This window comes from Barbatula barbatula (genome assembly GCF_947034865.1).
Source record: "Barbatula barbatula genome assembly, chromosome: 18".
Classification (NCBI taxonomy): Eukaryota; Metazoa; Chordata; class Actinopteri; order Cypriniformes; family Nemacheilidae; genus Barbatula; species Barbatula barbatula.
In genome coordinates this window covers 4,046,889-4,069,538 of record NC_136781.1, presented here as the reverse complement: position 1 = coordinate 4,069,538, position 22,650 = coordinate 4,046,889, and the positions used below count along the sequence as shown (strand labels likewise).

The 22,650-nt window shown below is 37.8% G+C and overlaps 1 protein-coding gene across 2 annotated transcripts; it reads left to right on the top strand.

Moving 5' to 3' along the window:
* Positions 1-2,064: 2,064 nt before the first annotated feature.
* Positions 2,065-22,600, top strand: sncb (synuclein, beta). 2 transcript variants are annotated; one of them, XM_079480635.1, is made up of 7 exons: positions 2,065-2,162; positions 12,355-12,581; positions 13,400-13,530; positions 16,890-16,919; positions 17,308-17,426; positions 20,356-20,442; positions 21,766-22,600. In XM_079480635.1, the coding sequence occupies exons 3-7, from the start codon at positions 13,410-13,412 to the stop codon at positions 21,793-21,795; spliced, it is 387 nt and encodes a 128-aa protein (XP_079336761.1). In that variant the 5' UTR covers positions 2,065-2,162; positions 12,355-12,581; positions 13,400-13,409; the 3' UTR covers positions 21,796-22,600. The 2 variants fall into 2 exon arrangements, with proteins under 2 accessions (XP_079336761.1, XP_079336760.1); XM_079480634.1 differs by lacking the exon at positions 2,065-2,162 and adding an exon at positions 12,156-12,278.
* The last annotated feature ends 50 nt before the right edge of the window (positions 22,601-22,650 follow it).

Sequence of the window (22,650 nt, the reverse complement as noted above, 5' to 3'; positions counted from 1 at the left end):
TCGTGACCAGGCTGCACTACAAAGACTTTTGGGCTTTAGCAAGTTTCAAACAGAAACACGAGTTCTTTTATCATGACGAGTCCGTACAAAGACGACAATAAAACCGAGGAGCTTCAAAAGCAAACATCACAGGGACAGACACAAGTCTCTTGTAGAACCTCACAGGGTGAAGTACAGATGATGTTCAACAGATGAATGTCAATTACCCTCTATCTACTCCTCACAGAGAGGACGCTGAGCTTGGGCACAGGCAGACACGGACACTTAACAGGTTGTTATCATAATGCCCAAACTAGCAACTGCTAGCAGCATCAAGGCCACTCAAACATTCCCCCTCAGAATTTCTGAGCCAAGTGGATTTTCAATGAGTCTTCCGAAAAAATTGAATTGCGGGATTATTGAAGGCAAAATGTTGTTTCTATGAAAACATTATCCTTGCAAGTCTATCATTTAGGCTATTGAAAGTTCCATCAACTATCCACCCTCACATTTTCGTTTTCTTAAAAATGTCAAAATTGGAAAAGGGAATTTTGATCACCGACTGTCAAGCTCAGTTGCAACTGTGCACCATTAAATTGAAAATGAGACCTGTGAACAGACAGCAGAAGGTGGATGACACACAATGTCAAGTGATGTCTAACTTAAGATAAGGTCGGGGTTAAATTGGAACCCGTGTCATCACAAAAGAAAAACTGTATCTATTTCTGGTTACAGTCACTGGCCGTGCATTCTGAACCAACTGAAAGCACTGCATAGATGACAAGGAAACTCACACACATTATGAACGACAGTAAAATCTGGATGCACGTACAACATCCATCCAATGATAGACATTATTTTCGTTCAGCAATGTTGAAAGCCCTAAATTTACCACAGAGTTACAATATTTACACACATTTATAGAGAATCAGATTATGCGCATAATCTGCATTACCACCAGAAAATTTATGTTAACAGATTTGGTAAAAGAAAATAAACACTGCAATAAAACATGTAAGAAAAATAACACTAAAATACAATACCAATGATTACTTACTTAAATTCCCTGTATCTTTATGATTAAACCAACTCTAGACTCAAACCACACAACTCAACATCTAAATTGTTAAACAAGTAAACATTCAAGAGAAGATGGACCCTTAAACGCTTGGTTTCACTGTCTAAAAATGCGTCAATTTTAACACACAATGTATCGTTCGTGTCAGAAGTGGACATGAACACATGTGAAATCTAAGTAAAAACCATAGGCCTACCTGTATTTTGAACCACTTGACGCGAGCATAGCCTGAAGTAGTGATGGGCGCTTTCGAAACAGGCTTCATGAAGCTTCGAACCCCCTTGTCGAATCATTTGTATCGAATCAGCGCTTCGAAGCGCGAATCGAACTGTCTAAATCACGTGATTTTTAGCAAGCGAGGCTTCGTTACGTCATAACTGTTTCAAAACTCGACGACATTTCGCCACTAGGGGGTGTTGGTCTGAAAGTAAACTCATATAGCAGTGTCTATAACTGATTTAACTGTATATTAAGAAATAAAAGACAACCATGTTTGTGGGCAGTCATCATAAGTCATTTAATGTCTAACCAAATTTTACGAAACAAACAAGTCGAGTCGAGTCGGCTTTATTTACATAGCGCTTTTTACAATTTTCATTGTTACAAATCAGCTGTACAAGAAAACATTGGCTATAGGCAAAACATATAAGGTTACGCAAGTTAAAACACAGGTGAAATATCAGACAGAGAAATATGTTGTGTTAATCGGCTTGTTTGAGATGAATTCTGCGATCTTCGGTGATCAGGGCAAGGTGCATGCCGGTTAGAAATGTGTCCGAGTTACGTTTGCCTTGATCTGATGTCACGCTGACGTGTGCCAAAAAACTCTCGCGGCGGCCCGGCCGAAATCCGCAGGCGTGCGCAGCGCGCAATTGATTTCGCCGACTGCGTTTATGAAGGGCGATGTGCGAAATACTTGCTGACGACACAGCTTGAATGCTCATTGGGCGAGAATGTCAGCTGATATATATTTTTCCTTAAAGGTCCAGTCAGTTAAATCTAGCGACGAGGTTGCGAATTGCAACCAAAGTGACTTGTGACATCAAAGTACCGCGAAAGCAAATTGGATATAAGGATGTGCGTCTGCGTAAACGCTTTTTTCATGGTCAGTCTATTTTTATAAACATTACTTACCGCATTGAAATAACTTTGAATGAATTTATAGACAACAAAATCCTAGATATGTTTAATTAAAATAACTCTAAAAGACATGTTGTTTAGACAAGGAAGCTGAAGGCCAGCAAGCTAAAATTATATGTTAGCATGTTTACGGCTAAATATTGCGTTGTGTCACCTTGAGGGTACATACATGATTTAGTCTTTGTCACAGACTTTCAGAAAGATTTAGAGTTTTGTGTACCACAAACTGTTCCCTAAATAAATAAAATAAATAATAAATAAAAATAATGATTACTTTTGTACTCTGAATGATAGACTTTTCCCGGTAACTGTAGCCTTATTTCTTCACAGCACTGGCTCTTTGCTTGTTAAATGAGAGCATTGATTTTATGGTCATTTGCAAGGGAAATACACGATAGAAACAGTTGAATAAATTGCTCGTTATTTAGTGCTTTCCGCCAAAGTCTCAAGGCACAACTCTGAATGCAACGCAGATGAGAAAGAAAATGTTAATGCCTAGTTCTGGTACATTCACCTTATAAATATTCCCTAAATAAACCATCTCAGCAAACAAGGTTTCTGCTTCATTTGCTGTAGCACTGCTGTGTGGTTTTCGTTGACATTCAGCAAACATCATAAGAGCTTCAACCATCAGCACTGTGCTGCCAGATTTTGAGGGAGCAGGAGCCAGGGGTGTTCTTGAAGAACGTATCCCTGGAACTCTGCCTGAGCTGAAGACACCACCAGGAACGTCAGTGTGTGACTATACTGCAGTCCAACTGCTCGGGGACTGCCAAAGATCTGATAACAATGAAGAAACATGGCGCTGGAGTTCGCCTCATTTTTATGCAAAGCCAAACTCTGGACAGAGGATTATTACTCCACTAAGTTTGCAGTGCTTGGCAAGTCATTCAATTCCAGGCTGGGTTTGTCTGTGTTTGTGATCCAAGAGTAGAGCTGTGGTCAGAGGATGAGTCCAACCCACTGGCTCGATGTCCCTCTAGAGGGCAACCTCCTTGATTCAGATCGATTTGAGATTCGTGTCTGGTTTGTAAACAGATTCATCATAAGTAATCTTGCTTATGCATTTTTGTATTGATTAAAATTGCTCTCTAAAACTCAACTGCCAGCTTTGTAGTTATAAATTAACTTAACACAGAGATAAAGTCGGAGAAGCCTGTCCAGTGTGAAACGGTTTAAAATTACAGTGAGCATACTCGAATTAGAAACAATTATTAACACCTCGCCCCGTATGGTGTAATAATACTGCAAATACAGCCTTTGACACACATCATCCTCATGGCAATCTTCATACTTAAACATATTATTATTTTTATTCACAGTCAAAAGCCAACGGGGACTGTTGCAGATATCTTAGTTGTGAATATTGATAAAACAAAACCTCAAGGGTGTTACTGCTTTCAAGCAAGTGATGCAACTGTTTTAGAAGTAAACATAGAAGAAAATCTTCACATCAAATATAAGTTCTAGCAATCACTTGTGTTATTAATATTTTTTGCAGGAATGTTGCATATAAGCTAGGGTTTTAAAAACAGAGGTGGACCTAAATATGAAGAGTTTGGTTCCAAAATGAGATTTTTCTTCTTTTACGTTTTTATTTTGTAATCATGTTTTCTTGTGCTAGTTAGTTGTATTTTTTTAGTTATTATGACTTAAATCAAAACAAACCAACTGTAGTTTGATTGAAATTCATTGGAATGCACAATCAAAAACATGATTTTTGACAGAGTTATCTCATTTTGGAAGGTCATCAATGTCTGTGTTTGATGCTGATTGTACAATGGCAAAAAGAAACGTGTCTGTTAACCTTATTGCCATCACAATAGCTAAATAATAATTAGTTATTGTTCCTGTCTGTTTAATGCATTTCAATAAGTGTGAACTGTAAAACATGTTAACTAAAAGCCTTAGTTTTTTTCTGGTAAATTGATATCGAAATCATTGTGCATTTCCTAAACGCAAACCAAATATCCGTTAATTTGTGACTAAACAACATCAATATTTGAATCACAGAGAGGGTCTCATTAGCCAGTATGCTCTTGGCTTTTGGAAGTACATTGAAAAATCTGTAAATATTTCAGCAGAGGTCACAGATACTCCTGAGACTGACTCTGGCAGAAGGAATAAGGTAACTTTGTCAAATCCTCCCCTGTATTATTGATGAGAATGAGGGCATGATATTGCGTCTCTTTAATGGAGTGGGGATGGCGTGATTAAGAGCCAGAAACAATCTCTGTGGGTCCATTAGGGTTCTGCTACAGATGGACTTTACCAGACGACCAGGGATATCGATAAGGAAATTGATTGTGGTGCTAGGTAGTTCCAGAATATTCTGTATATAATCAAAGTAAAGGTGAGCATAATAGCCCATTGCCGTGTTTCCCATTGCCTTTCAAATGCGAAACAAGGTCGCCAAGAATAATCCCTCAAAATTGTGGCTTTCAGTCTTGATAATCTCCGCTCGCTCTAAAGGATCACACAGGTATGTTTACCAAGTGGGTACACCTTGCAAAGTAATTTAGCAATCTCCTCTGGCACAATATAAGAACTACAATTGGCTTTTTGATCAATGACATCGGTGGTTAACTTGAAATGTTGATAACCACAGCCACCGGGAGACTTGATTGCATATGTGTTGTCTGAGGTGCGAGAGTGTGCGAGTGTCTGTGTACGCTAGATCATATGATTTGCTTTACTTGTGTCTCGTGGGCATCAGGTGCATGCTTTTCTATTTCACACTGTAAGCCTAATGATACTTGAAGGAAATCTGCTGTTTAACAGCTAATATTAGATTGCAATGTCTAAGTAAAGTAAACATACTCTAAGAGTGGTACCGAAGGTACAGGTAGTCTCAAAAGCCCTTGAAGGGTCAAGAATACATTGTTTAAACGAGAGGAAAATAAGCTAATTCGTTTTTTGGAGGGTCTGCCTTCAGGACAGTTAAAGTAGCCTGAATTTGCACAAATGTGGCAGATCAGAGGCACAAGGAGACGGTACGGTGACGAAGCGCTGACTTGGAGTTTATTTCATTTCCCTGTGGTCTCTTCTGAGGCCTTAATGGTTAAATAAATAGGAATGGACAAGGCTGAAGTCTAAACCAGAAAGCAGCTCTACACAAACCACGGTGGGCTGCTTTGCTGATGTTTGGCAGATCTGCTATAAAAAAGCTTCATTATGCTGTATGAGACCCTCTTACATCAACCACAAACTCAGCAAATAAGTCGGCTGCCTGCTTAGAGGGAAAGTATGTTTTTAAACAGGCGCAAACTACAGATGGCCGAAAAAAAGAACCATGTGCCGTTCCACATGCACAGTCCTGTGAATAAACATCAGTAGATGATATTGTATTGAATTAAATTGAATGAATTGTATGTTGTATGGCAAATGTATGTTCTGTTTAAATTCACTTCTTGGCTGGCGTTGGTTTCATTTTAGGCTTAATTAGAAACCATTAAAGAAATAAACTGGAAGTTTCAGCACCATGAAAAAATGTATGTTGAATGTTACTCCTGTTGTGTACAAGTCAGATTCCCCTTCTGCCTTTAAACTATGGAAGAACTATACATTTAAAAGTCCAGTTTATGAAATTAAGCTGACTACGATGTCGTCACATTTTCGCTTCTTTGCCGAATTAGATTACATATTAACAAAACGGTCTCTGAGCAGTTTGTCTATTTAGGGCTACGGTAGAAATGCTTCTGCATTTTAGTTACAATTGTCTAGATCTTTATACAAATTGCTATGACATAGTAATGAATATGATTTGCATTTCTGTCAATAGATCCTCCAAAAATTACACACCGCACCTTCAACCTGTATGTGCATTATTTAAGAATCAAACATGACCTTGCAATTACAAGTGTTAAGCTTTGCCAGTTGAGCACCCAGAGAGCCTAAGGCTTGCTGCGCTAACATATATCATCAATCCATGCCAGCTCAAGTACATAACACAAATGTATTTAATACAATTTAAGTTACATTACAAATGTACTATATACCTAATTTTATTTACTTAAATTATTCAACTGAAACTATAATTTGCAATATTTTTGTGCAAAGTGAAAAACACAGCATATGCTGGTCAGGTAGGTTTTGAAGCATGGTAGCTGGTTTGTCAAGTCAACTTTATTTATATAGCGCTTTTTACAATTTTCATTGTAAGGTTTAAGCTGGTCGTGTGATGTTTTTAGCTGGTCAACAGCACATGACCAGCTAAGGACCAGCTTAAACCAGCACAAACCAGCTACCAGGCTTCAAAGTCTACCAAACCAAAATATGAATTTTTTTCAACAGGGACATGTAAAATACACAGAATATAATTCTGTAGTTAAAGCTAAATTTTGGTCTCCACAATGCATCATACACACATGCGATCACAACAGAAAGAAAACACTGGAAGTCACCCTCACCGTAGAGGAAAAACACACATCATTTCTCATTTTGTGAACACTGGATCAGTGTCAATGTGATGTGCCCGAAGGTGCTAGCCGCTGGAAGATCTCCTCTTGAGACCTTTAACATTCTGTGATTCCTCCTCTAAATCCCACCCCTTCAAGCTCTTTTTTGTGAATCTGATCACATTAAGCGTCTCTGAGTCCACTGCTTTGGCAAAGGAGCTTTGAAAATAGCTGTCGTCTTCAGGATTACCAAGTGAAGAATACCCGGCTCATAGTCACGTATAGTAAAAGGCACAATAGCCTCATAAAGGAGCTTAGAACAGGGTGAGGAAGGTGTTTTAAGTATAACACTACTAATAAGAAAGGCAAGTGTAGCAGGCACTGTTCTGATGCATGTTTCATGACTTGAAGTTGAACGTAAGACCTTGTATAAGTGCCTCCTTATCCCTTGAGAGCACTTGATATAGTCTTTTTAGCCTTTAAATTATAGGACGATATAGAACTGAAAGGAAAGAGAAAGGGCTCAAACCCAGGTCTCTGTGGAGCAACATCTCCTCATTTATGTCAGAAGCATGCATGCTACCCACAATGCCTCGTTGCTGACTACAAAGCAGTGTTTCTAGCAGTATTTCTTCATTGTTTTACACAATATTTAAAATGCACAACTTTCTGAGGTCAGACTTTGTTTCTCATGCGAAAAGTCTTGCATCAGGATTCCCTATATTCCCACTAAAAGAGGTGACAATGGGAAGAGTATAACAATGCCTGGCACATCAGGTCCTCAAAGGCCCGGACACAAAAGAGGGAATGAACCTAAGAAGATAGACATGCAAACTCATTAGCTTAGCAGCCCCTAGTCGCAGAATATAATATGGTGAGCAATTCTCTGCTCGCCGGTTGCCTGATACTTATTTGTCGTACTTCAAAGCCACAGCTGTCTCCAGAAGTCATTCGAAATGTTCTGTCCCGCTGGCTGTGTGGGGAATGAGCTGAGAAATCATTTGTTTAACATACACCTTCTACTTGTAAATCATGAGTTGTGACCCAACTGGCTAAACAAAACACAAGTGCAAGTGCTTCATTTCAAAGCGAAGCCAGAATGAAAGATTATTATGCATGGAGATGTTCGTATGCATCTCTGTTTTACCTTGGACACGCATGAATACTGAATGGGAATCTGAAACACACAGGGAGGTCTTGAACCAGAGAATGCAAAGAGTAGAGACAGATACAGTATAGCGTTATTCTACATCTCCGAACACGGGGACGTGATGCCTTCTCATTTGGTTTAAAATTGTGTTTGATAGTTTATTGTCACTAAAAAAAAAACAACGCTTTTGATCTCTTAACTTAAAAACCTGAATGACAAATCTGAAGACCAATTATTAAAACGTGACTTTCTGGGAGGGAAAATCTTTCTAGTGCAAATTATATCCTTGTTCGCAAGTTCCCCTTTGACTCATCACAGTAAAACAGATCTCCCCTTACTTCAACCCAATACGCACTTGCGTTTACAGCTCAGCTGTGACCACACATCATGTTAAATGTAATGTAAAAATTACTTTTAGGTAAATGTTCATTTTTTATTATTCTATTAATTCTTCAATCAATTCAAGTTTACTTATGTAGCACTTTTAGAGTGTTGTATTGTTTTAAAGTATATTGTTTCTTATACGTATGTCTATATGTTCACGCTCTCTTTCTGAACCACTTTGAGTGGTTGATTTAGAATGCATTAGTTAAACAAAAGCTTTTCCCAAGTGAGAGTTTCTCCACAGATAAAACCATACATTCTGCATTAATACTTTTGTCAGCTGCGCCATATCTCAGTGAAATAAGAGCATGTAGATAGATTGCCCTCTGCTGGGCATACCTGCAGTGCAGGGGTGAGGTGCTACCTGTTATTTCATAATCCAATGCCAAGTCATTTTTTGTTACAGTCATTTTTCCTGTGGGAAAATTCAGTTTGTTATTAGCATACTAATAACATTCACAAAGAGCTAACACTATCTCTCCATGAGTCCTGGGTTTGCATTCATTGTGGAGACTTGTTTGCGAACACAGAGTCGAAGACCCAATCACAGCGAGCAGATGTCTTAAGTAGCTCCACTTTCGCAAACGCAGCCTGCGTGTGGAAACCCTTGTGAGGCTTGTCTCTTGATGTTCATAAGTACTTCACCGATGCAGTGCTGTCGATTGAGCACATGCATGACATTTGCACACTAATAGAGACGCACTGATGACAGGTGGCTTGTGTGGTAGATGTTGGAGATATTTACTTATATTTATATGGTAAAATCGATGGTGCAGTGAAATGCAATGCAGTGGTTTACAGAGAGGGAGAGAGAGAGAATTGGTTTGGCATAAGACAGTGTCCCCATCATAATATCTCTCTGCTCCTCTCTATGCCATTGTCTTTTATTTCTTGTTTTTATTTCTATGTACTTCATAAGCATATTATGTAACGTAATTGCGACCAACATTAACATAAATGGCAGCCAATGTGTTGGTACCAAGCCAACAGTAATTAGTTTACATAACAACATATTTAGGACAGAATCATTTAACATATAGCCAGTCCTGTGAACTTATACAGAAACTGAATATAAAAAAATGCACACATATCCATTTAATGTCACATGTTAATTTGGGTTTGCATGGTTTCCTGATTCAGTTTTGCAACTGTTGAACAGATACGGTTGCTCTGAAAATGTAGTATCTGCCTCCATCCAGTGGTCTTGCGTGAAACAGCTTTGTCATGAAGGGATACTTGACAAAAATTTTTTGTTCTGTCACTCATGTGTTCAGGAGAACACAAAAGAAGATATTTTGAGAATCTCAGTGCAATACCTACAGCGAATGTTTGGTTACCAACATTCTACAAGAAACGTTAAACAGGTAAATTATCAAATAATTGTTTTTGTTAATTGGTGACAGGATTTCCAAAAATATTTTCTATTAATGTTCAAAAATAATTGTCTGATTTGTATTATCTACATCATGCATTTTCGCTTGCTGCTACCCTGGTTCAGATATCAGTAAAGTAAATAAAATAAACAATGCTCGTGTGATCTGTGTAAATCTTTTGCAAGGTCTACAAACAGTTTAAGCATTTTAATGCAAACAGGCTCAAGTGATACACATTGTTTTATGTGTGAGGGAGTCAGCCTTGCGTACCTAGAGTACTCTATTTTACCATGGTAACAAACAAACAGTATAGGGCTAAAACAGTTAAGTCCATACAGTAGAGCAACACTTGTAATATGGAGTGTTAAAGAGTTCTAAAGGCCAGAAACGTTCCAGGCTGTGAATTCCTAAACAAAAGCAATGGAGGGAAAAACAAAGTCAGAAGCCTTATAATAGATTCTATTTGGATCTTGGGGTAATACATTGGACCATAAAGAATCGTTAGGTTGAAATGGACAAGCTTGAGGCGTCATGTTCAGTTTGGTTATTCTTTCAGTTAATCAGTTGAAAGCTATAAAAGAAGTTGAGAAGTTTTCCGTGGAGGCCTGTAAGGAGGAAGAGATCAGAAAATGAAGAATGAGAGTCAGGATGCATTAAAGATCAGTACCTAAGATAGAAATGCCTGAGGCTGTACATCAACGTCAAAACAATAAGAAATACCTCACTAAAATTGTTTAAATATCTGAAAAAATGATTTGTGGAGTGCCCTAAAAATGTGCTTTATGTTTACAGTCATTTAAATGAACAGGTTTGAGTCAAGTTGAAAAAGTGACTAAATCTGTCTGCATCAGGTTACACAGCTTTACATTTTGCCAGACATTTTGCCGTGCACATTTTATCAGTTTGTGTGTCCTTTGGGAATTAAAGATTGACCCTGGTACTGCTTGCACCCTGCTCTATAGAAATTACAATCCTGGTGTAGTAATTGCATGTTACCATTTCACTGTGCATCAGATAATTAAAGCGATGGTAGAGGAGGCAGAAAAGTCCATTTGAAGCCCATCGTTCATTTTTAATGCATTAGTGGGGAGAGACTTCAATACAGCCTTTGTCATAACCACACTGCCTGATATGGGAATTTCCTGTTCCCAGATATTGCACTTCTATCAAGGGGCTTCAGGCTTATCTTCCAAAGTCTGAACAAGGTTTTATGCGGCAACCACTGAGCAGTAAGTAAATGTTTATTCAGAAAAGCAACGTGTCTGTCGGTATGAGATTGGTCCACTAAAGAATTTTTTTCTGAATCCCCATAAAATGAACTTTTGTTTTGTAGAGTTTTGTTTGTGTTTGTTATAGCTTTTAAGCCATCTATAGGCACCAGTTGGCAAGATGTAAACACTTGTCCGGAAGCACTTGCGTTTTCAGTTTTTATTTATTATTGATTTTAATCTCTCAGATATTTTCTTAAATAAGTTTAAATGTGTCTAACATTTTAAATCAGTTAAAAATATACTGTTGGTTGTGTTTTGATCAAACGTCAGTGTAACTGAAACAGGAAGTTCTTCTGGACCAGTATTGAACCTTGTTGTTTACATCATCCGAAGATGTCTATATGCTAAAGTGTACACTTACACATATACATAGAAACCGTTGGATATGTTCCGACCAAACTTCTTGTTTAAAAAACAAATATGTCAATAATGTGCAGTGCAAAACATATCAGGCTAAGATTCGAACTTGGTGTCCCTAATTTCCATGCCTCGTTGTCGGTTCGAATCTCACATTGTTTGTGAGGAAACTATGTCAAATTTCGGTCAAATGTATGTTTGTTTTTACTAATGTTTAATGTATCTACATATATGCAGACCAGAGCATGACTTCCCTTTGCTAATGTTGTTACCAAATCAGTCGAAAATTGCATCATAGGACACGTGCGCCTACGCTTGCGTAAACATGTTGCTGTCCATGGTGCTGAAATTCGTCCTTCTGTAATCCGCTGGCGTCTGAACTCATATCTCAACCAACGAAGCCTGAATAACAGAAACAGTGCTATACTTGTAATTAAACACCAGATGGCAGATGAGGCAAAGAAAAGGCTTTGCTTCATGGCCTTATCTTGTCTGCAGGTAGTCCTAGTTGTTAATGCTCAATGAAAATAACCCCCAATCGAAAAGAATTAATAATACCCAGTTGAAAATAACAATCCCAAGCATGAATTTAAACATTTTTCTTTTGTATCATTATATATGGTGCACATAAATGAAAAGAGGTAATAATTGATCATGGAAACTTTTGAATCACCAGCTGGAACTGATCTTTACAAGGTTTCGGTGTGCTTGTCTTGGAGGACAAAATCAATTGGTCACTGAAACCGTTCGATTGACTTTCAGAGCCAGATGTCACGACGCGCCCACTTCAGGCAGATATACGGGGGAGATTATGTTCCCCATCTGCAGGTAATAAGAAAATGATATGCATGGGCAACCTTAAATGTTCACTGGTCTTTTAGGATCGTTACTAATCTGACAGCATTTTACATGAATTCTTATCAGTGTAGGATCTGTGACAAAACACGATAGCAAAAACATGCGGATAGACCGTTTTACTCCCGATGTGTTTGGTTAATGTCTATTCACGTGTTTGTAGTTTCTAGTAGGAAGGTAGGTAGGTTAGATCGATAGACCGATAGATAGATAGACAGACAGACAGACCCTGTTTCCTTTTTATACATCGCTTTGTGTAAGGAAATATGTCACACGTCCTATGTCAATATAAGGGTAAGTACAATGAATAAAAGAAAAAAGTAGATTTGACACGTAAGTATATCCTTTCCTTTTTCACTGTTATCATTAGATGCAGAACACGTAACTCTACGCACTTGGTCATCGCCATTATAGCTGAGTCTCTCTCACCCCCATGATCAATACATGAGCTAAGGCGAGCGTTTCATCCCCTCATCCTCATTGGCTGGAAGCATCTAGAGGAAGGCCCACCTCAAGAGCGTAGTGTAACATTTCCTTCAACGATATTTCAATCTACTACGCAATTGAACCATAAGGACAAAGACGGTGCTTTCAAAGGTACGTTTTTCAATCGATATAACGACATTAAATGCAAGTGTTTTGTATGAACATGATAGCCCGACGTGTGAAAATACTGACGGTGAGCAGAAAAGGGCATTTTAAAAGCCCCGTGCACAAGCCGCCGACGGAAACGAGGTTTTGTTTTCTTGGGTGGAAATTAAAAAATTAGCCTATAGCTGAATGTGTAGGTAACTCGTTAAGGAAACAGGCAATTGTTGCACTTCATGATTCAATTGAATCCGAGTCGTGTCTACCTCTTGGACAGGAGAGGTGACACCATATTGTGCAAGGACAGGTTCCATATTTTATAATGAAATTAAATCTAGCACGAAATCTGAACACCTCGCTTTTATTATAGCAATGCCGTCTATAAAGTGTTTATAAAGAAAGAACCGTACACTATAATTTGATTATCTTAAAATATCCCTCCCGTAATGCAGTTACGTGTTCAAATCCCATATGTGCTCGCTATAACAACAACTTGGATTTTATTTACAGTTAAGGAATAGTGAATGAGTTTTCGAGCATTAACCATTTCTAGGACGCATTGTCCCCATGCTGTTAAAGCTAAAGAACTAACGTCAGCGGATGGTGTGAACGTTCCCATCTCCTTCTGTGCATGTCTGGGCGAATAACGGGTTTTATCTTCAGGGAAATTAGACTCCTCATTGTTGCATTGACAGGCTGGAATTAAGACACTCAGCTTGTGCACACACAAGCTCTCTATTTCACATTAACCCCTATTTATCATACACAGCTGTAACAGTATCCCCATTTTCACTGTAACTATCGATTCGTTGCTCTCTTGGATGCAGAGGGGCGAAGATGGATGTTTTAATGAAGGGGTTTTCCAAAGCTAAAGAAGGCATGGCAGCGGCCGCCGAGAAAACCAAGGAAGGCGTTGCTGTGGCTGCAGAGAAGACCAAGGAAGGCGTGATGTTTATGGGTAAGATCGCAAAATGCATTTTATGATAAGTATGCATATCACGAAGGATGCGTGCGCACGTTGCGAGTGGGAAGCCTGCGGTGCAGGAGGCGGTTACGGTCTCCTTCACTTGTTCTTATGTGAGCATCGGTGTAGGTTAAGGCACGATTGTGTAATTTTGTGATTGGCTGGAATGTTGGGCGGGGTTTCACGTTCTACGTGGGGGCTCTTACGTTTTTCACGTCCTGATGAAACGGTTCAAACATTTACATTGGTGGCAGATGCGTTCGAGCTTATACATTTCATCAGTATGGGGTTCGAAGTGAGGACTTGTTTTCTTGAAGAGCCATATCTTTTCTTTATTTTAAAGGCCATAATGTAGACTAGTGTTTGGCCTCTGTTTATTCCATAGTACTATTCTTAGATGTTAGATTCTGAATAAGGGCTGAAATTTGGGTAGGCTATGTATGACTACATCTAAAATGTTTATTTCTTATGTAATTAATATGCGTGCAGAGTGATTACATTTTTAAATACAACAATAGAGAATATATATACATATACATATATATGTTATTATCACATCATGGATCTGTATAAAACATATTCCATATATATCTTTACAAAACATCTTGATGTTGAAAGAAACAAATTGTCATTTTCAAACATGATTTCTAAGTGTAAAAGAATGTCTTAATCTTTGTTTTACATTTCAAATTGTTGTATAGTATTTCAAAGTAGTGTTGCATTGGGTCAAATTAAAATCCATTATTTCTCACATAATAATAAGTATCTAAGTTGTGAAGTAAACAGCATCATAACTGGCCTGCATATTCTCCTATAAAAATGTATTTTGCAACAGTCCTCATTACATATTTATTGGAGTTCATTTTATCTCTTGGAGAGACAAAAGCAAGACCTTACTTGTGCATTTAATGAAATGTCCCGTTTAATTTTCAATGGATTGAACATCTAGAATATTAAAAGCGCTACATTTTCTAGACTGGTATTGATTATAGTATAGCATTACATGCTATAGACAGTGCATTGAGAAAATACGCCTAATGTATTTTCATTTGAGGCTATTCTAAATGTTCACACTCATTTGAGAGAGAAACAACAACCCAATCGTGGACTTTTGGAGATGATCCAGCATCTCCCTGACCTCCTGTTGAGTTGGAGTAAAGCCGCACGGGCCACATGTCACACAATTCCATGAGCTCATAGGACATACATGCACACTGCTCATGTCAATGAGCTTTCAGTATGTAAACAGAAAAACTAAATTTCAAAAATGTTATACCATATTGAGCTGAGAGAATAGTATTGTATCTCTTCAAGCATCTGACGTTATTGAAGGTCCGCCTGCTTGATGTCCTATGCTTTGATCGGTAAGACGAGAAGTTAATCTTGTCTGTTGACCCGGTGTAATCGAGCCGTTGGACTATTTGGACGCCCTTTCAAACATTCCAGCCAGCACATTGTTACCAGCCAACTCTCATTCATACTTTTTTTTTAAGTTGATATAAATGAATAATTGAATCCGTCCACATTACAATCTTACATCTGTGTCACCAGCATCCCAGGGAGAGACAATTAGCCCAGATTTCGTCGGCCCATCTGTGGTTGGTTTACATAGCAGATCTTCCTGTCTGTAGAAAAATCTTGAGACGATAACAGCAAATACAAGATTGTTGGGCTTGTGCGGGATGTTCACAGTGGCCTGGAAAGCTATGCTTGAGTGGCCTTATGGGAGCACGTGTGTTAGTGCATGGAGGAGGGGTGTCGGTTTGCTCATAGGTTCTCCTTTTACCTTGGACAGCAGCTGCGCAATCACACCCTCTCTCACGCACATGCAACGCCAACCCAGTGGAGGAGGGAGCAAGAGGAAGACACACATCGGCCCTGCTTAGTGGCTCGATGTATCTGACGCCTCTCGTTTTTCCTGTCCATTTAAAATGTATTTGCCTGGTGGTTTCCTGTGCTTGTGATCTCATCAGCAAATCGAGCTTTTGGATCCCCCTTGTATATTTAGCGGTGCTTGCTAAACAAGGGGTCGCTAGCACTGATGATCATAGGGTTGGCGATTTGAATTAAAGTATGAGGATTAGATCTAGCCATGGGCAATTCCAGCATTATGGATGTCCGGAAATGTGTCAGAAATATACATTTGAGTCCAGACATCCAAAACATATCTGTCTGTGCACAAGTTTTCTATTTTAAAGGACCAGTGTCAAATTTTATGGGGGATCTATTGACCTATATGCAATTTAGGGGTATAAAGACCTTACTTAATGAAGTGTTATGTTTTTATTACTTTAGGATGAACTATTTCTATCTACAAACACCGCGGATCCTCTTGCATGGATTTCACCATCTTTATTATTCCAATTATAAGGAATATAGACCGATGTGACAATTCACTTACCAGACTATGGAAAACTACGCATAAAAATGCATTAAAAGCGTTAAGAGAGACTTCACACAGGTATTAAAATCACTAAATATTGATATCAGATCAGTACGATAAGGACCTTTGGTAAAACCTTCTCTTTCATCAGATACGATTTCCTGGATGCAGCCTGGCAAATAATACTATGCAGTAGAAACACATATAGCGTTTCGTTGAAGGAGAAACACCAGCCATTTTAAAGGAAAGAATATGTGCCAATATGTTTTGAGATGGGTCAATAAGCAACTGCATAGCAACATCCTAGAAACTGCATAGCAACACACTAAAATCAATTAAAAAGTCTAACACCGTGTCTACACCAGACTCAACACGACACGACAAAATACATTAGAAACACACTAGAACCAGAAGTTAACATTTTGTCCACACTGGATGCGATGCCATGCAACAATGCCATTAGAACAAACCGTGTCGCATCGCGGCGGTTGCGTCCGGTCTAGACACAGTGTTATAAACTGTAGAGCAAAACCTGGCACACACCAACAACACCTTGTAGTACTGTAAGTAGACAAATTATATTCTATAAAGCATTTTTCAAGACATATTTTCAGAAATGTAGTCACCCCTTTTTATCAAAACTAATGTATTTGCTACATCTAGAAAGTGCTATTTGATATTATATAGTAACTCTCTCCCTTTGAAGAGCTTTATTTCACGCCAACAGACCTGTTCCAGTGATCACTTTGAGGTACAGGTTCAATTAACTCTTAATGATTTTTCAGTGAACCTTTAAATCAAGCTGCACTAGGAGTTTCACCCTCGTATTTCACATCGACTATCTACTTACGACCTGTCTGTGTCACGCACCTCTTTCCAGCGTTATCACTGTTGCATTAGAAGACTTATTCAGTTGTTTCAGCATTTCATAGATTGTGTAAATAACTGTATAATCTTTATGTGCTTTCAGGCAACAAGACCAAAGACAGCGTCACGTCAGGTAAGGTGATTTCTGCAAATTGTCCCTTAGTCCTGTAAATAATGAATACGTCTCATTTAAAGTGCAGAAAGGACATGGCACGCAGCCACCAAGTGGAACCGAGACAAATAGTTCAGTGCCTGGGTGATATTTCACCGGGATGTTTCCTGTATCATTAGTTTCTGGCCTGTTTATCAATGTACATTATTTCTAAACCCCAGTTTGTCACAATTATTTATATATTATTATCGTTGTATTTAAAGCAAGTATATAGTGCAGTTTGAGATATTGAAATGTATACTGTCATATGAAATACTTTATTTTTTATATTCTGAATGTCTGTGCAATATCTGTGTTGAAAATGGGTCGTGCGAGTGTCAAACATGTGACATGATTTATCTCCGATCAGTGGCTGAGAAGACAAAGGAGCAGGCGTCTCAGCTGGGAGGAGCTGTGATGTCCGGGGCAGGAAATATCGCCGCGGCCACGGGCCTGGTGAAAAAGGACGAGTTCCCTACTGACCTGAACGTATGTTCTGTTTTTCATCTCATTGTCAGCAAGCCTTTCCTGAAATGTTTCATTTTAGATTTGTGACAAGTTTAAATTAATAGATGAGGAAGTGTGAGGTGATAAACGTCTGAAAGGTGTTTTGTAGGCAATAATGAAAATTTACTGTATATGATGAATTGGTTATAGGTGTTTTAATGGCACATGGACGATACAAATGTCTGTCATAGCAGAGAAGTACATGTTGATAAAAGAACAGTAAACTTCTAACACAATCGCGTTCACATTAGAATACATATTCATATGATGAAGGGCAGCTTACCCCACAGGAAATATCTTACTGTTCTGTCCTGCTGAGCCACCTCCCATCTCTCTCTCTCTCTCTCTCTACCTCACTGTCCACAATTACACATTGCACGGTACTTAAAAATGCACAATGGCACTTGAAGGAGGTCTTCAAACTCATGCATAGTTTAAACAAACTTTGGAATCATATTTGTAGTAGAGATAGTAGGGATGCACCGAATGTTCAGGAACCGAAAATATCCAGCCGAAGATAACAAAAAAAGCATGTTCGGTGTTGGGCCAACGTTTTATATGAAGAGAGAGAGAGAGACGCATATGCAGCAAATGTGTCGGCAGTGCGTGGAGCATTTTGAAGTGTCAGAGAAAGACACAGCTCACAACTTGCTGCGCAGGAGTAAATATCTGAATGAAATCGTCTTTACCGGTCGGTAACTCGTGTACTTGAGGTCTGACAGTATCGTTTGACATCTTATAGTGGTCGCGTGCACACAATTCCCTGTACTAAACAACTTGTCAAAGTATGTTCTGTGCATCCCGGCCACGAGTGCACCTTCTGAGAGAACAGTGACAGTCAGCTTTTGTGAGTTTGGAGGAGAGGCGTGAACCGAAATGGTCAGAATTGCTTGCATGGATGTAAATAATTTTGCAGCGTAGTCTATAATAATCCAGTTTTCGTTTATTCATATTTTTATTTTATATTGTTGAATGACCCTTTTAATAAGTGTTTTGTTGTAAGGGTACAGAGGACAGTACATTCTTTCAGCATTCGGTTATATGCCTTATATATGCTATTCAAGAAGGGAGAGGGTTTTTGTTTTCATTTAGCCTGCTTTTAAGTTTAAGTTAAGTTTAATATTGTATTATATTGAAAAGACAAAATCTAAAAAGCATATTTTGACTCTTCAATTTATGCAAAAGTGAAAAAAATCGTCTATATAACTAAGAAAATCTATGTTCGGTATTCAGTGTTTCATTTATATTCGGATTCGGCCAATGATTTTCATTTCAGTGCGTCCCTAAGGTGTGGTCTCCTTGGATATTACCCACTAGGTTTTTCATTTAATTTCATCCTTTGTGGTGAATCAATAATCTCATAAATCAATTAGTGAAGAATAGAAAGCTTAGCTTTATGTTCATATGTGTTCCGCTGATGTAAGACCTGCTTTCACACATGAGACAAGAAAAGAAACATGATGTAACTAGCATTTATTTTAAAGCATTCAGTTAATGTATTATCTCGGTGAATGTGAAGTATAGCTGTTCACGACATGGAGACTGTGTGTGTAGATGGCTGGTGTATGTGTGTAGTTTAGCGGTTTTGGAACATGTGAAAAACTGTGTGGGTGGTCAGTGCTGTGTCTGTTGATGGATAGGACTGTGTGATTTATGTTTTGTTGCTTAAGAAAATGTTTTGCTGTCTTATTTATTGTTGGTCTTTCTATGGAAAATGTGTCTGTCGCTGTGATGTTGTTTAGCGTGAAATGCAGAAGATCTTTAACCCTGCTGTTTTTGTTTAAAGTGTGACATTTCCCATTTATAAATCCTTTCAAATTACATTTTTAATATGATGTCATAAAAAGGATTTTAAGTGCCATCATTAATTTTAACCAATTGGTTCAAACACATTTAAAGAAACAGTTCACCAGCCAGTAAAAATTGACTATTTTTTATTTGTTAACCTCCGTATGATCTGAATCTTCAAAATTCTTTTTTTGTGGTCCTTTAAGGAACTGTTCACCCAAAAAGTAAAATTCAGTCATAATTTACTCGCCCTTAAGTTTTTTCATTTCTTGGCCACCATTGACTACAATAGTAGGAAAAATTGCATGATAAATATCTTTGTTCAAAACAACAGAAGAATGTAGGAAAGCAAACAGTTTTGGGCACTTTTGACTACCCTTGTAATTTGTCCTACTATTGTAGTCAATGGTGGCCAAGAAGTGTTTGCTTGCAAGCGTTCTTTCAAATATCGTTTTCGGTGTTCGTCAGGGCAAAGAAGTGTATACAGGTTGGGAACAACTCGAGGGCGAGTAACTTTTAGTGAATCTTTATTTTTGGGTGAACTGTTCTTAGGTAAAGGAAGCCAATTATTATTATTAGGCTATATTAAATATTTTAGCTTTGCAAAATAGTTTAAGACCACTTTAAGAATAAGTCGTACTTACACAAAGGACCGTTTCCCGAGAAGGACCCATCTGGCTGTGTTTACGTTTTGTTAAATTTTGTTTTAAAATTAAGGTTCTGATCCAATGTGTTGTAATATTAGGATTGTATGCGGCTGAAATATGACCTAAATGACTGTGATAAAAATAAACCTTTCAGTGACCCAGAACTGTAAATAAATTCTGTGTAGGTAATGAGAAATTCTCTCGTTCTCTCTCACTCGCTTACTTTACTCCTTCCTCTTTCTCTTACGTGCTATGAAATGCAGTTTGATAAAAAATGAATTGCTCATATATGAACACATTTAATATGCATAGCAAAAGAACGTCAGCAGATTCATCATTAATACATTGTACAGACAGTACAGTCAGACATGTGACAGTATTACTTACTCTGTGATGTTGTATTAAGGTTGTAGAGCAGTCTTGTGTTGTTTTTGTGATTTTTTTTTTTGTGAAGGTTTTCTCATGTGTGTCCACAGCCTGAGTTTGGTCAGGAAGCCACAGAGGAACAAATGGGTGAAGGTCACAGGGATCCTGAGGGACAGACATATGATGACTCTCAGCAGGTCAGAACATAATCTTTGCATCAGTACAACTCAACTTGGCAAAAACCTTATGAAAATGAAGTGTGGTGTATAAACGGTAGACAATCTGGCAAATAAACATGGTTAATTTTGTATGGGAAATCACCCACAAATACTTCACCTAAACAACAGTGTTGTTTGTGTTATTTACATGTAATGTTATTATTTATCAATTTTATAACGGATAATAATATTCATATTTATCTATATTTATAATACAAGTTATATTTGTAGGTATTATTTATTTAACATGTTCCTTTTTGTGTGGCATCTGATATATATTTGTCTCTCTCTGGAAAACTTGATGATGCACAGCATTTAAAAAATGTAAAACATAAAAAATGTGTTGTTATATAATTACATAAAATAATTTCTAATCAAAGAATATAAAACCCCTTATACCATCTCAAAGATTCCTATTTCAATCTAACACCAGGCATTTATTAACACATTGTCTCAAATGTGTCATTGCTATACACTGATATGGTGGGATTCCCTGTGTGGTGTTTTTCTACGTCCTCCTCTTCCTCCAAGCCCCCCAAACCCAACGCCCTCCCCCCGTCTTGCTACTTCACTATCATCCTGTATGTGCCTACATGGGAGTGGTGCCGACATCATAAGCCCTGTTGCATTGTGGGTAGTGATGTAGGCTCCCCTACCATGTTGAGGAGATGGGCTCTTCCAGTAGATCTTTAAGGTCTGTTCTCTATAACAGAGTGAAACAGAGCTGTCCGATAATGTGGTAGCTGTAACTTGAGATTTAAGTGAAGTCATTTTACTAAAATAAACTAAAATGATGTGAAATTACATCAATGAAATAAATAATTGAGATGAGGCTGATCCGTCCAAACTGAAAGCATCAATCGCCGTCTGCTGAGGGAAGTAAGGTACTGCAACAATGCAACAGCATTGAAGAGTTTATGGGTGGAAAGAAAAAGTCGACCGTAATAATAATTATTATTAAATGTATTATTATTAAAATAATACATTAACTTGCTTGATATTTCATATTGATGTCTATATATTTTCATTCAACTCAGTTTATTATTTGGATATCACACAACTCTCTTATTCTTTTAACTCTCTTCATTTGTTTATTTTAAAATTGCATATTGTGGGAAGAATATTATACAAAGGATTTCGTGCTATATCATACTGTGGTATAGTTATGCATGTGACAAATAAACCTTTTATTCTTAACTTAATTCTATGTTCAGTTATAATTTTATCAATAGCAAATAATGCAGCTTTGTAGCCAAGCGAGGCTGTTTTAAAAAAATGTCCTCTTTCTGTTTCTGCATACAGGACAACCAAGATTATGAGCCAGAGGCGTAAACCACACATTCCAAGTCCGAGTACAGCCAGCAGCACAAAAAGTTTCTATCAATAACAAGTACAAACCTTAAATCACAATAAACCCTGTTACAAAAAAGAAAAAAAACATAAATATATTCCAGTTATCCTGCCGAGAAATGTTCTTCCTATCAGATATATATACTTTTAATATGATATATTGTAAATGTCATGTTCTGACAGTAAAGTGTTGGATGTAGCTCTATGCTGACTGCCGGGGGCGCTCTATCTCGTTTCCTTGACTCCCTCCCAATGAAACGAGAGCTGCTCCCCCCATTGTGACTCTTTGTACTTGTGTATCTGCATTTCTATACGTAATAGATGTTTCAGATCTTCCAATAGCATATTGGGGGTTCAAATATCTTCGGGTAAATATGATATTATATATAGCTGTGTGCTATGCCTGTTTGTGGGAAATTCTTTTTTTATTTCTTTAATATTAAAGCAAGTTGTTTATTTCATGTTTTTGAAGTAAGAGTTTTATACGTTATAACTTTATAGTTGCTTGTGATATCATTCCAGTGGACGATTTGTTAGAATTTGGGCAATTTGTATCTGTTTGTGTGTATGTATGCGTTTGTGTATACTGGAGATTTTGAAGGTAGTGTAAGTGTCTCTTGAAAATGTTTATGGATGTCAATATGTGCTTTACAATGCTGGAAATGTCAATATTGTCATTCAAGACAAGTGTATCCTCTGTAAATAAAAACAAACAAAACACATTTTTCCTTTTGCAATAATTTGATATTGTATAAAAGATACAGGTTTATTAAAATCCTTTTCTCAGGAGAAACATCTCATATGTCTCCATATAGTAGATAAAACATCAATATTTAA